The sequence below is a fragment of the Puma concolor genome, chromosome E3 (genome assembly GCF_028749965.1).
Source record: "Puma concolor isolate L17-30 chromosome E3, mPumCon1.1.hap2, whole genome shotgun sequence".
Classification (NCBI taxonomy): domain Eukaryota; kingdom Metazoa; phylum Chordata; class Mammalia; order Carnivora; family Felidae; genus Puma; species Puma concolor.
Genome location: NC_141682.1, coordinates 24,215,620 through 24,229,719, shown reverse-complemented (window position 1 = coordinate 24,229,719; position 14,100 = coordinate 24,215,620). Strand labels below are relative to the sequence as shown.

At 52.9% G+C, this 14,100-nt stretch overlaps 1 protein-coding gene across 2 annotated transcripts in view; it reads left to right on the top strand.

The window, feature by feature from the left end:
• The window catches only part of SCNN1B (sodium channel epithelial 1 subunit beta), a 62,376-nt gene that overhangs the window by 47,130 nt on the left and 1,146 nt on the right, over positions 1–14,100 (top strand). For both annotated transcript variants that reach the window (XM_025916785.2, XM_086692752.1), the window contains exons 5-12: positions 5,704–5,807; positions 8,092–8,255; positions 8,541–8,648; positions 10,661–10,778; positions 11,650–11,725; positions 11,815–11,872; positions 12,529–12,590; positions 13,989–14,064. In XM_025916785.2, coding sequence (XP_025772570.2) covers positions 5,704–5,807; positions 8,092–8,255; positions 8,541–8,648; positions 10,661–10,778; positions 11,650–11,725; positions 11,815–11,872; positions 12,529–12,590; positions 13,989–14,064 — 766 coding nt within the window. The remainder of the gene's footprint in view (positions 1–5,703; positions 5,808–8,091; positions 8,256–8,540; positions 8,649–10,660; positions 10,779–11,649; positions 11,726–11,814; positions 11,873–12,528; positions 12,591–13,988; positions 14,065–14,100) is intronic.

Genomic DNA, 14,100 nt, shown 5'->3' with positions numbered 1-14,100 from the left:
AGAGTACTGGGCAGGTGTTTTAGGGCAAGTCCTTGACTTGGGTGTATACAGATCAGACGGGTTTTGGGGGAAGAAGAGCACAAAGCGAGCGACCCCCTCGTCACTTCGTATCCTGGGCGGGGTGGGGAACACGTCAGCCACATGACACCACCCGTGATGTTGACCTTCCTCACTTGGTTAAGCTATGGGTGCCACGCTCCCCCGTCGTCAGGTGACCACTTCCCTTCCCAGGCCCTGTGTGGAAGCAAGTCGCTAAGTTGAGGTCACCTTCTGGGGGCAGGGGGGTGGCAGGCAGCTCCTGGTCCCCTGGAGAGGAGAATGTAGACTCTTTGGAAGTCTTCTGTGGGGAAGATTTCTCTCTTCCCCACGTGTTTGTTTATTCAGTCGTTTCTACTGGAATGGGCTTGTGTGTATTGGGGTTGTAACCCAATACCACATTATTTATTTTCTTACTCAAATTCTTCCAGCTTTGGCCAGTAGCAGCTCCTTGTGTTGGCTCCTGTGTCTTTTTGACACGTCCCCATCACTCTTTTTTTTTTTTTTTTTAGTACTTCCTTACTTTCTAGCACCTCAAGATGCCCCAAGCCCTAGAATCAGCCATTTCTCTGGGGAGCCCTGGTTCCTTTTATTGGGCAATGGCATCTAGAAGCCAGGACCTAGGCATATATAAGCATCATCGTCATCACTGCTCCATCTGGCTCGCTAGCTTCTGCCCTCGGGAGCCCTTCCTGACCTCTGCCATACAGCACCACTGTTCATCTTCCTGCTGGGGACGCTCTGTGTCTCCGTCCTTTCCGGGGGTTTGCTGGTCACCGTCTACACGCCTTGCACCTGTCCCAAGAAGGTTTTTTTGGCGGGAGGGGGGAATGCCTGGCTCTGGAGCAAGAGTGGGCCAGCACTGGGAGAAGACTCTCCAGGTAAAGGGCGTTGGCCACAAGCAAATAGTTGGCGCCTACGGTGAGGCCGAGAGCACGACCCTGGGCAGAAGGGGATCCGACCGCGCCCTGGGTTGCAGATGTCGGAGACCGTTTCTTGGGAACACTGTGTCCCCACACCCTGGGGCGGGGTCTCTCCCTCCAGAACAGCGCCCGGCTTTAGCCAGTTTGCCCTGCTGTGTTCCTCCTGTGGCCACAGCCCTGATCCTACACCGACGCAGGCTCCGTGATGCCCGCCCAAAGCCATTTCTCCCCCCCCCCCCCGGGCCTTTGCCTATGCTGTGCCCCCTACGTGATGTGCCCTTTCTCCTCTCTAGCCCCTACCTCTTAGTCATCCTTAAAAGTCTCGGCTCAGGCCTCGCCTCCTCCAAGAACCCTTCCATGATCCTCATCCCTACACACACCCCAGCGAGAATTAGGTGTCACTCCTCTATGCTTATCTCTGCTGATACCCTTATCACATGTTATAATTTACCCAACAAATATTTACTAAGTGTCTGTCTACCGTGGGCCAACCTCTGAGCAGTAGGCGCGGCCTGCTTTTGTTGAGTATTTCCAGATGCTCGGCATCCAGCCCTCGCCTTAGTCCTCTTGGGTGGGTGCTATTTATAATCCTGGCATTACAGGTGAGGAAGGTGAGGCACAGGGAAAGCTCACCAGCTACTCAGTGACAGAGCCAAAATTTGAATTCAGGCAGGCTGGCTCCCAGGCCTGGGGTGTTAGCCTCTGAATGCTTTCTCCCTCAAGACAGACAGCTGCCCTCCCTGGGCTTACCTTCTAACGCAGGAGACAGCTGATAAGCAAGCAGTTAAATAAAGATCACTTCAGATTTTGACGCGTGCTAGCGGGGAATAAGCAGTAGAAATGATCAAGCACCCGGGCAGGGAAGTGACTTTGCACAGGGAATGCAGGGGGAGCCTCAGAGATGGAGAGAAGTGGACAGGGCCAGAGGCACATTCTGGAAGGATAGCGTCGACAGGATGCTGCTGAGTTCCCCCCACCACTCCGTGTCCCCAGCCACATGGTGACCTTCCAGGGCTGGACTCTTGTTCACCTCAGGTGTCCTCAGCCCAGTACCCGCCTCAGTAAACACTTGTTGGATGAGGAAATGTGGTTTCTTCCTGATTTCCCTTTCACGGTCGAGAACACCGAAGCTCAGCGGTTGAGAAAGCAGCTCAAATCTGCCTGCCAGGGTCAGCTCCCAGCTTGGATTTCCCAGCCTGCCCCGTACCCACCTCGTTCTGCCAGCACAGAGGGTGAGGCCAGAGGTGGAGGAAACGGCTTCCCAATCTGAACACAGGGGCAAATATCAGCTGACCTCGAGGGGTCATTTTGAGGATCGAATGGGAGAAGGTACACAGAAATGTGCAGCACGGGGCTGGCCCCTGCAAGGTTTGCATCGTCTGTGTCTCAAAATACAGGGCTTAGAAGACAATGCTCCATTTCTGTTGCTGTTTCTGCGCTCAGCCCCCGTCCTTCCTATTTTTAATAAAGTGAGAAAAACATGGGCACATGGGTGGTTCAGTTGGTTGAGCATCCAACTCTTGATTCTGGCTCAGGTCATGATCCCAGGGTCATGGGATCTAGTCCCATGTTGGGTTCCACGCTCAGTGTGCAGCCTGCTTGGGATTCTCTTCCTCTCTCCCTCTGCCCCTTTCCCCTGAGCTTGCTCTCTCTCTCTCTCTCAAATTAAAAAAAAGGGGGAGGGAGCATCTGGGTGGCTCAGTTAAGCATCTAACTTCAGCTCAGGTCATGATCTTGCAGTTTGTGAGTTTGGGCCCCGCATCGGGCTCTGTGCTGACAGCTCGGAGCCTGGAGCCTGCTTCGGATTCTGTGTCTCCCTCTCTCTCTGCCCCTTCCCCACTCGTTCTCTCCCTCTCTCTCTTTCAAAATAAACATTAAAAACAAGAAAAAAGAATTAGATAAAATAAGAAAAACAAAATAAAAAACACACAAAGACATTTTTAAAGTGATTCTTTATGGGGACCTGAGGATATACCTACAGACAGAATAGAGTATGATGACCTCACAAGGAAGCCAGAGCCCATGGCCACAACTCACTTCCCTTCCCATCCATTTTGCAGCAAAGCCTAGACTCCAGGGTCTTTCAGCTGTAAATAGTTCAGAACATATCTGCAGAAGACAAAGACTTAAAAAAAATCAAACCATAATACCATTATCCCACCTGAAAAAATTAACAATAATTCCTCAACACCATCAACTGCCCAATCATCTTCATGCTCATGTCATTTATACCTTTTTGCCTGTTTGCTTGTGTGAATCAGGATATAACTAAAGGCAGCATGTTGTGATTGTGACCCAAGTCTGTAAAATTTCTATTAATCTAGAGCCTGTGTCCCTTCTCCTCTCTCGCAGTGCGCTTGTTGAAGAAACTGGGTTGTTTATCCTGTTTCATTCCCCAAGGTCTGGATTTTGCAGGTTGACTTGCTGTGGTGACTTTGAACCTGTTCCTCTGTCTCCAGTATTTTTCATAAATGGTGGTTAGAGACAGATGCATGGTCCTGTTTGGGGCTGATTTTTATTTATTTATTTTTAACTTCATTTATTTATTTTTGGAGAGAGAGGTGGGGGGGGGGGGGCAGAGAGAGAGGGAGAGAGAGAGAATCCCAAGCAGGCTCTGCACTGTCAGCACAGAGCCCCAGTGTGGGGCCCAAACGCACGAACTGTGAGATCATGACCTGAGCCAAAACCAAGTGTCAGACGCTTAACTGACTGAGCCACCCAGGTGCCCCTGATTTTTACTTTTTATTCGCAAGGCCACCTCCTCAGCAGCCTGTGCTCTTCCCTCAGGAGACACGCAGCATTGGCCCACCAGGGTGCACTGCCCAAAGCCATTCATTCATCAGGGTTGTGAAATGATCTCATTGTATCACTGCCTCTTCAAACCAGAACTGTTTTAACAGCTATATTACAAGAAGAAGAAAAAAAAAAAAAGCTGGAGGGAGCCATAGATTAGAAGAAACTTGAAAGACATATCAACCAGTCACCTTAACCTCATTTGCATCCCAATTTAAACAAATACATTGTAAAAATTGACATTGAAGAGACAATTGAACTTTGAACTGAATATTTAATCTTAAGGGATTTTTGTTGGTTATGTTTAACATGGTAATAGCCATATTTTCAAGAGAGTTCTCACTTTCCAAGCTACATCTGGAAATGTTTACAAATAATATCATGATGTCTGAGATTTGCTTGAAAATAATATGGAAGGGAGGTGGGGTGGGGCGGGTAGAGATGAAGCATTAGTGGCCATGTGGTGATGATTCTGGAAGCTGGCGGTGGGTTTTGTCTCGACCTTTTTGTGTGTGTTTGAAATGTTCCATATCCGAAAAAGTCTTTTTATAACTGAATTCTTTTTTTAATCTTATTTTTTATTTTTTAGAATTTACATCCAAATTACTTAGCATATAGTACAACAATGATTTCAGGAGTAGATTCCTTGGTGCCCCTGACCCATTTAGCCCATCCCCCCTCCCACAACCCCTCCAGCAACACTGTTTGTTCTCTATGTTTAAGGGTCTCTTCTGTTTTGTCCCCGTCCCTGTTTTTATATTACTTTTGTTTCCCTTCCCTTATGTTCATCTGTTCTGTCTCTTAAAGTCCTCATATGAGTGAAGTCATATGATTTGTCTTCCTCTGACTAATTTCACTTACCATAATACCCTCCAGTTCCATCCACGTAGTTGCAAATGGCAAGATTTCATTCTTTTTGATTGCTGAGTATACTCCATTGTATATATATACCACATCGTCTTTATCCACTCATCCATCGATGGGCATTTGGGCTCTTTCCATACTTTGGCTATTGTTGATAGTGCTACCATAAACATGGGGGTGCATGTGTCCCTTCGAAACAGCACACCTGTATACCTTGGATAAATGCCTAGTAGCACAATTGCTGGGTCATAGGGTAGTCCTGTTTTTAATTTTTTGAGGAACCTGCATACTGTTTTCCAGAGTGGCTGCACCAGTTTGCATTGCTACCAACACTGCAAAAGAGACCCTCTTTCTCCACATCCTCGCCAACATCCGTTGTTGCCTGAGTTGTTACTGTTAGCCATTCTGACAGGTGTGAGGTGGTATCTCATTGTGGTTTTGATTTGTATCTCCCTGATGGTGAGTGATTCTAACTGAATTCTTTTGAAACTGCATTATACCGTTGCTACTGCCGCGAGCATCTTTATGGAAACATTTGTTGTTATTGTTAACTTATTTCCTTAGGAAACCTTTCCAGGACATCAGAGAGGACCCTGTATAGGGTTCTACATGCCTCATTATAAAGCCTTCTCTTTCCCCGGCCTCTGTTGGGCCCTCTCCCGACTCACCCCCTCTCTGACCCACCATCTCAGCCACCTTTCTCTCTATGTGAGTTCCTTGCTTGCCCAGCCCACCTGTCGGATCCTCCCAGCTCCGCTCTGCCAGGCCCCAGACCACAGACACTCAGGGAGGCACCTGCTGGGTGGGCCCTGATCTCTAGCTGATGGTGTTTCTTTTTTTTTTTTCTTTTTTTTTTTTTCAACGTTTTTTATTTTTATTTTTGAGACAGAGAGAGACAGAGCATGAACGGGGGAGGGGCAGAGAGAGAGGGAGACACAGAATCGGAAACAGGCTCCAGGCTCCGAGCCATCAGCCCAGAGCCCGACGCGGGGCTCGAACTCACGGACCGCGAGATCGTGACCTGGCTGAAGTCGGACGCTTAACCGACTGCGCCACCCAGGCGCCCCGCTGATGGTGTTTCTTTCAGGAACTTCACGTCCATCTTCCACCCTGATTATGGCAACTGTTATATCTTCAACTGGGGCATGACGGAGAAGGCGCTCCCTTCAGCCAACCCCGGAGCTGAGTTTGGTGAGTCTTGATTCATCCTGGGGTCAGAGCCATGGGGCTTTAAATCCCCACCACGTGGGGCTAAAAGACCAAAGGACCATCAGCTGTCGAGGGTCAGGGCCTGGATTAGACAGGAGGCAGCACAGGGAAGGACAACCTGTTCGGTGGGTGGGGAGCCATTCCCTTGTCCACACAAAATGAACAAACCTTTTTAAAAATTTTAAAGAGAAAGGAAGAGTTTCATTCGAGCCCACGTTAGGACAGCTGCCTGGGATACACGGTCTTGACAAGGAAGGGAGTGCACCGGGAAAGGAAGTTTGGTGCAGGGTTATATATGTTTTTTACATCAACAGTTACAAACCATCATGATGAAGAACGTTCCAGAAAGTTACAGACTTTATCTTATGTTTTTAGTATCTGCAAGACTGTATGACTTTAATCTTATGGGAACCAGGGAGGGTTTTTTTTTTTTTCTTTATATTAGGAATGCTCCTTTTTGGTTATTTGTTTTAACAAAGTAGATGTACAATGTGTGCTGGGGCCAGAAATAGAGCCTGAGGTTTTGGTGGAGTCATTTTGACCCTGGTAAATGTTAAAGTACAGCCTCCCTGGGAGCCTGAAAGCAGGGCGAGGTATGTTAAAGGTTGAAAATTTCCTTTATCACCTTCAACTCCCGTAAACACCTGGGGTGGAGACTGAGGTTCCCATTTTGCTGATCAGCAAGGTGAGGATTCAGAAGCAGTACAGCACAGGCAGGGGTCAGGAACTCAGGCTCCCGTGTGCGAGTGAAAACTCCCTACCGCTGACCCCAGGTAATCCTGAGATCCAGACTGAACTTCTGGAAGCCTTGGTCTCCCCAGAGACAGTATATGGTAGCATCATAGACCATATTGTGTATAGCTCGTGGAATCACTGTGACATAATGCAGCCACCTGCTCAGTACTGCGCCGGGCAAATGCGAAATGCTCAGTACATGCCGGATATTCTTGGAAGGTTTAAATTAACTTGTCCAAGAGCACACAGTTAACATGTTGCAGAGCCCATACTCTTACTTAGCCTCGTTGCTAAACCAAGTTCTTGAACAAGACAGAGAGAGGGTGAAGGATTAATGGAAGCAGGGGAAGGGGAAGTGATCGATGACAGAGGCCACTGCATTGGTCCGTCTCTGGGGAAAGACTCACAGTGGCCTCAGGATGGCTTCGGCATTCCGGCTGTGAGCCAGGCACAGGTGGGAGCGATCCTTCCTCCCATGAGCTTCTGACCTCCCCAGACTCCAAGAGGCAGGCTGTCATTCTAACCATCAGGGCTGTTGGTCAAAAGGGGTACCGGGGGCTACTGACCTCCCTTCGACCAGCCATTATGTCCCTGAAATCTCTGTGCATCACAGAGGTACCGGTCAACTCACTTCACGGCAGACGATTGAGACTAAGGAGCTCAGCTGCCTGTGATAGAACCCCAACAATTCCCCTTTCTCGCTGGGTGACCCTGGACAAGTCTCTTCACCTCTCTGTGCCTTGGTTTCCTCACCTACAAAATGGGGATAAGAATAGCAGCTTTGCTTTTGTGAACGCCAGGGAGATCATGTATAATAAGGTACTTGGGCCCAGCACTCGGCACATAGCAAGTGCTCGATAAATACTAGCCTGTTGTCCTACCCACCCAGCATAGTCTTATGGTGCATAACATTGGGGGCTGGTCTCTGTGCACAAGAAGGGAACCGTCGAATGGGGAAGGAAGACCGACAATAAAAGAATCATGTAAGGGAGGCACATACTTGGGAGGAAAGCTCCAGAGCTAGAAGAGCAAATAGTAAAGACCCTGAGACCTTGTCTTGGTAGTCAGGGAAGGCTTCTGGAGGAAGTGACTCAGGCTGAGATCCGAAGGAAGAGCAGGAGGATCTTGGAGGGTTAAGGTAGGGACATAATTCCAGAGTAAAGGGAACAGTGTTCTTGAAGCATTTGTAATGGCCCAGCAGCAGGCAGGAGCATGGAGGCCAAGTGAGACTTAATGAAGGGAATGAGGACTCATGTGATTTGAGGTGGGCCGGTGCTGCGCTGCACCCCTGGATCTACCTGCCACGTGGAAAAGGGATCATGGGGGTAGAGGGGAGACATGGTGGCTTGGGCTAGGACGGGCGCCTTGGAGAAGGCAAGGAGTCTCATTTTTGCAAGGCGGAGCCAGTTTCCTGGATGGGCCCTGGAGGTCCCCTGGGCTCTGGGGTTGGGGGCTTGGATAAGTGGCTGATGGGTCTCCCTTCAGCCTTGGGGAGTGAGTTCAGGCAGCCCTCGGCCCCACCTTCCCGCAGGCCTGAAGCTGATCCTGGACATAGGCCAGGACGACTATGTGCCCTTCCTCACGTCCACGGCCGGCGCCCGGCTGATGCTCCATGAGCAGAGGTCATACCCCTTCATCAAAGACGAGGGCATCTACGCCATGTCCGGGACGGAGACATCCATCGGGGTGCTGGTGGTACGGCCGCAGCCGAGGGGAACCGAAGGTGGAACCCTACCTGCCCAGGGCTGAGCTGGCCCTCCCTCATGGCCCATTCCTGCCTTATCTTCTGGCTGGAACCTCTCTCCCTCCCGCCACCAGGATGGCCATGCCGTGGGGGAAGACGGGCATCATCTGGCACCTACTGGGGCCTATGGCTTCCCATCCCCTTTTGGCATCCCCACAGACCCCCATGGGAGGGAGGTACAAAGGGGGCCTCCTAGGGGTGACTGGGGCCTCCAGGAGCAAACTTTATGGACACAGGACAAGCTGGAGCGCAAGGGAGAGCCCTACAGCCAGTGCACCATGAATGGCTCTGACGTCCCCGTGCGAAACCTTTACAGCGACTACAACACCACCTACTCCATCCAGGTAAGAAGCCCTCACGGGCCTCGGTACCTAGAGCCGGTCCACATCTACCAAGCCCAGGGCCTCGGGGCTCCGGGGGAGCTGGGCCCGGCAAGGCCAGCTCTGCTGGATTTTTGTAGGTGACCGCTGGGTAGTTTGGCGGGTTTGGTGGCCCTTGGGGCTGTGGAGCCGGTCCATTCCCTGGGTGCTCTCCAGGGCCCAGGGCTGGCCACTGCTCATCTCCCCTCTGCAGGTATGCCCTTTGGGGGTGCCCAGAACACGGGGATCTCACTCTGGGGTCTCTAAGAAGAACCCTTGTGTGGGAGAGATGCTGTGCTAAGGGCTCACATGTATTGCCTCATCATTTGATCCTTTCAACACCCCACAGGGCAAGAATAGCACTTATAATATATATAACATTCATTTGTTCTAAGTATTAATATACGAAGAGTAGCAGGCTTATCGTGTGCTAGGCAGGCACTGTTCCAAGTGCTTTACACACACTAATTCATTTAATCCTCACAACAATGCTGAGATGGAGGTAAAATGATTAGGAATGAGGAAGCTGGGATTTACAGGCCCCAGTGCAAACGCCTCATCAGTTTACCCTCTTTGTATCCGGCCTCAATTCCCCTCGCTGCAGCTGGGGCTTCTCTTTCGCCCTGACCTCCAGGGTCAGCCCGGGAGGCCTGTCCTAAGACCCAGCCCCAGTGGATCTGGGAAAGTCCGAACCTCTGCACGAGTGACAGAAGTGACCGCTCAATGACACCTCTCCCCCAGCCCAGGCTGCCTTTGCAGATAAGGAAACTGAGGCATAACTGGGGGGCAGCGTAGTGCCTGCCTCTGTGCCTAAGAGCCCTGAGCATGGCGTGCACTTCCCTTTTGTCTAGGTTACTGGAAATCTAGTGCCCCCTGTGCCCACCCTCCGGCCCACCCTGCCTGGCTGACCTGTCCACCCCACACTCTGACCTGGCCAGTTTGGCCACCTTCTATCTGGAGGGGCTTCGGTCTGCAGTGAGGAACTTGGGGGAACCTTCTGAGCTTCTGAAGGGATAGACAGACTGGCAGCACAGAGAGATGGGAAGCATAGAGACGGAGGCCATGGAGGTATCCATCAGGCCCAGTCTTAGAGACCTCATTCTAGAAAAACCTCACCTCTTGCTTTGTCTGGTGCAGCAGCCTCACTGGCCAGAGACCTTGGCAAAGACCCAGGCCCTGGTCAGGCGCTCTGCCTGCACCGCCCCATTCCCCACCCCCAGCCTCTGTCATGGGGTCCAGAGAGGATTCCTAATCTCAGGTGAGACAGTGAGGTCTGGAAGAATGGGAGACCCTTGCCCATAGTCAGAGCCCCTCATGTGACCCCTCTAGCCCCTCACCCCCTGTGCTTCTCCCGGCTGTGCTTGCAGGGAGGCCACAGCCCTGTCAGGAAGAACACGATAGGACAGGATGTGTGCTAGGTTGGGAAGGAACAGGCCGGGGAGCAGCAGGAGCACACAACAGAGGGGGCAGTTTCCGTGGCTGGTGGGGCAGAGCCGAGGGGAGCAGGGGAGAGCCCGAGAGAGCGAGGGTTGGCGCCAAGGGTCCTCCACACACGGACAAGCCGAGACACATGAGTAACAGCCACTTCTGTTCCCCGCCCAGCACTGGGCCCTCCTCACCTTAGCCCACAGTTGTGACTGTCACCCTGCTTCACCCCTGAGTGACTGCAGGACACATAGCTGCCTCCACATGTGGGGGAACCAGGTCACGGTGACCTGAAACCCCAGCAGTATTTGGAATAAGCCACCCTTCCCCGTGCCGTGTGTGGGGCACCAGCTTTGATAGGCGGCGGGGCCGTCCTCAGACAGCTGGGTCTGGCGTGAGCCCCTCTGCAGGTACCGAGGACCAGGGACAGGGAAGGACAGCCACGCCCAGACTGCGGGGTCAGCAGGCGTAGCTCTTCAGCCGGAAGGACCCCTCCCCTGGCTCCCGGGCCCCCCGGGGCTGGGTGGGGACATCACAGCCACATCCATGTCCCCCCTCTCCCACCACTGCAGGCCTGTATCCGCTCCTGCTTCCAAGACCACATGATCCGGAACTGCAGCTGTGGGCACTACCTGTACCCCCTGCCCCGTGGGCAGAGATACTGCAACAACCGGGAGTTCCCCGACTGGGGTGAGTGGGGGGGCCCCCACCCGCCAGGGCTCTGATCACATAGCCGGGGTGTGGTCTTCACAGTCCGCAGCCCCCCTCCCCACCCACCCCTGGGCCCCACTCCGTCCTGGTGCATATGTGTACCACGTGGACACCCACACATGCATGAGCCCTGTGGGCAGCTGCTGGCGAGCACACGTGTGTGTTTACATTTTCACATGCATGCGGGAGAGGGCTCCGGGGCACTCGTGCCTGGGTTGCTTCCGTGTTTGCATCTGTGCACGCTGGTTTGCATGCCCACACGTGTGTGTGCGCTCCCTCATGCACCCACAAGGCCACGTGTACCAGCCTCAGCATGTGTGTCCGTGTCTGCGTGGGCTCGCCGGGCATCTCTGTGGGGTGTTGGGTGGGAGGGGAGGCCGAGGTGGCCTCCAAGGGTTTCAGGGGCCCTGGTGGCCTGGAGTCCAAACATGATGGATGTTGTCAGCGGCAGAGCGAGTCCCACCACCTCTAAAACCAACAACGTATGTAGACAAGAGGGGAAAACTATCCCTTCCAACCACCCATCCCTTCATGCATGACCCCGTGAGCACCGCCCAGCCCGGAATGGGCATGGCAAGCAGAGGAAAGCCGCTCTGCTCCTGCTGAGCCGAGTCTGGGATGTCTGGGGGAGGCTCCCCACCCCGGGGCCAGGCTGGGGCAAAACTGGCTGGACACGAGGGGCAGGGTGGGAAGGGGTGACCCTCCACAGAGACGACTTCCCCCTGTCTAGAGACAGGCCTGGGGTGGCCATGGCCAGGAGGGTAGGGGGCAGCCCCAGGCTCAGAGGAGGGGAGGAAAACGTCTAGAAACCCCCACTCTAAGTCTCTTACCTCCCACCCACCCTGCTCAGCCTATTGTTACTCACACATGCGCATGAGCGTGGCCCAGAGGGAGACCTGCATCAACATGTGCAAGGAGTCCTGCAAGTGAGTGTGGGTGCTGGGGGTGGGGGGGAATGCAGGGTGGGGGCACAGTGCTGGCAGGGACATCAACAGGGCTGCCTTCTCTCTTCCAGTGACACCCAGTACAAGATGACCATCTCCATGGCTGACTGGCCTTCAGAGGCTTCCGAGGTGAGAATGGTGGAGTGGTCAAGCTCCTGGCCGCCCACCTTTGGGCTAGGGACAGGTCTGGGCATAGGCCTGCGGGCTGTTTGTCCCTCCGCTAATGATTCCCCAAAGCGCTGTGCTGGGGACACGGCAGTGAACGAGACAGGAATGGTCCTTTGCTCTTATGGAGCTTACATTCTGGTGGGAGAGAGAGAATGTACAGAAGTTAGATCATTTCACAGTGTGGTAAGGGTGGGAAACAGGATGACTGGAGAGTAACCAGGGGAAAACGCTTTAGACAGAGCGGTCAGGGAAGATCTCCCTGCAAAGGTAACATTTGAGTTAACGCAGGAGGATGGGCTGAGCCAGCCTGGGCAGGGCTGGGGAGGAGGATTCTGGAAGAACAACAGCAAATTCGAGGGCCAGAGGTGGGAAAGAGCTGGTGCAGGATGGCAGGGCCTCTGGGGGGAAGACTGGAGACTAGAGTGCCTTCTCCCCATAGCAGCAGCCACAGTGCGCACTATTACCTTCCTCCTCCCAGCGCCAACACATGGTCCCGGGGGCTTCGGGAAGCTACAGGGCTGTGGTCTGCCTCCCCCCATCTCCCCAAATCCCAGGGCCCATGTTTGGGAGGGAATGCTGCAGGTGCCATTTTTTTCAGTTGCCTTCTTGGATTCCAGGACTGGATTTTCCATGTCTTGTCTCAGGAGCGGGACCAAAGCACTAATATCACCTTGAGCAGGTGAGCTTAGAGTCTTAGGGGCTGGGGAATGCAGAAAATGGAAGGAACCAGAACCTCAGGGGAGGGTTTGGATGTATGGCAGATATTCAGACACCTTCTCACACTGGTCAGATCCAGGAGAAAGCCTGAAGAAGGAGGCACTGGAAATGAGAGAGAGGCCAGCCAATGGGACTCAGAGTCTGCCACTTCCCAAAGGCGAGCCTATTTCTCCATATGTCACCTGTTCATTTGCCCTTTCACCCATCTATCCATCCACCCATTCCTCCATTATTCATCCATCCTTCCATTCTTCTACCCATGCACCTGTCCATCTACCCATTCACCCATCCATCCCATCCATCCATCCTTCCAGATTTCCACTTATCCATCTATCCACTCACCTATCCACCCCCCATCTATCCATTACCCGTTCAACAACCCATCCATCCGTCTGTCCATCCATCCATCTACTTATCTGTCCATCCATCCACCCATCTGTCCATCTATCCACCCACCCATCCATTCACTCATCATCCATCCATCCACTTATATGTCCATCTGTCCATCCATCCACCCATTCACTCATCATCCATCCATCCACTTATATGTCCATCTGTCCACCCATCCTTCATCCCTCTCATCTTCCTCCCATCCATCTATCCACTCACCCATGTACCTATTCATCCCATTATCCCCTCATCCATCCACCCACTTATCCTCAATCCATTCTTCCATTTTTCCATCTATCAAATACAAATGCAAATTGAGCACAGGAAAGACACAGGTCATCCTCTCAGGGAGTTCCAGTCTAGAGGACAGAAATATGCCAGCAGGGCTTCTGGTGATGAGAGTCTATACAAGACCCTTCCTTTGGGAGCATAGCAGGGAAGGAGCTCTCTGCCTGGGAGATAAGGGAGGTCTGTAGAGGGAGGTGACACTTGCGCTAACTCTCCAAGAAGGAGCAGGAGCTGTTAAGTAAGAGACAAAGATGTCTAGGCAGAAGCCTGGAGGTACAAGAGAGCATAGCTTTTCTGAGCAGTATCAGGTGTAAAGGGGAAGCCCACTCGAGCAACTTTCTGTGCCCTGGGTCCCCTGAGGAAGGAGCAAGGCTTAGGACTCTATGGAGAGGCTGTGTATGGGCCGGGTGCCCCGGGGGTGGGGGAGGGGAGCTCAGAGCCAGTCTGGGGGCCCACAGGAGTGATGCTGGGCAGAGATGCTCTTTGTGGCCCAAGGCCCAGAGGGGCCAGGAAGGGCAGCACTTTGGGCTTCTGCTTGGACCTCACCACTCATGGCAGTGGACATGTGAGAAGCTCAAGCCAGAGGACTGGGGCCTCCCGGCTGCCTTTCCTGTGAGTGTGCATGTGCGTGTGTCAGTGTGTCTTGGGGAGGGGGCACCAGCCCTTCTTGCTGCTCCTACAGGAAGGGAATCGTCAAGCTCAACATCTACTTCCAAGAATTCAACTATCGCACCATTGAGGAGTCAGCAGCCAATAACGTGAGTCTGGGGGCTCCTGACACCCCAGCCCTGCCG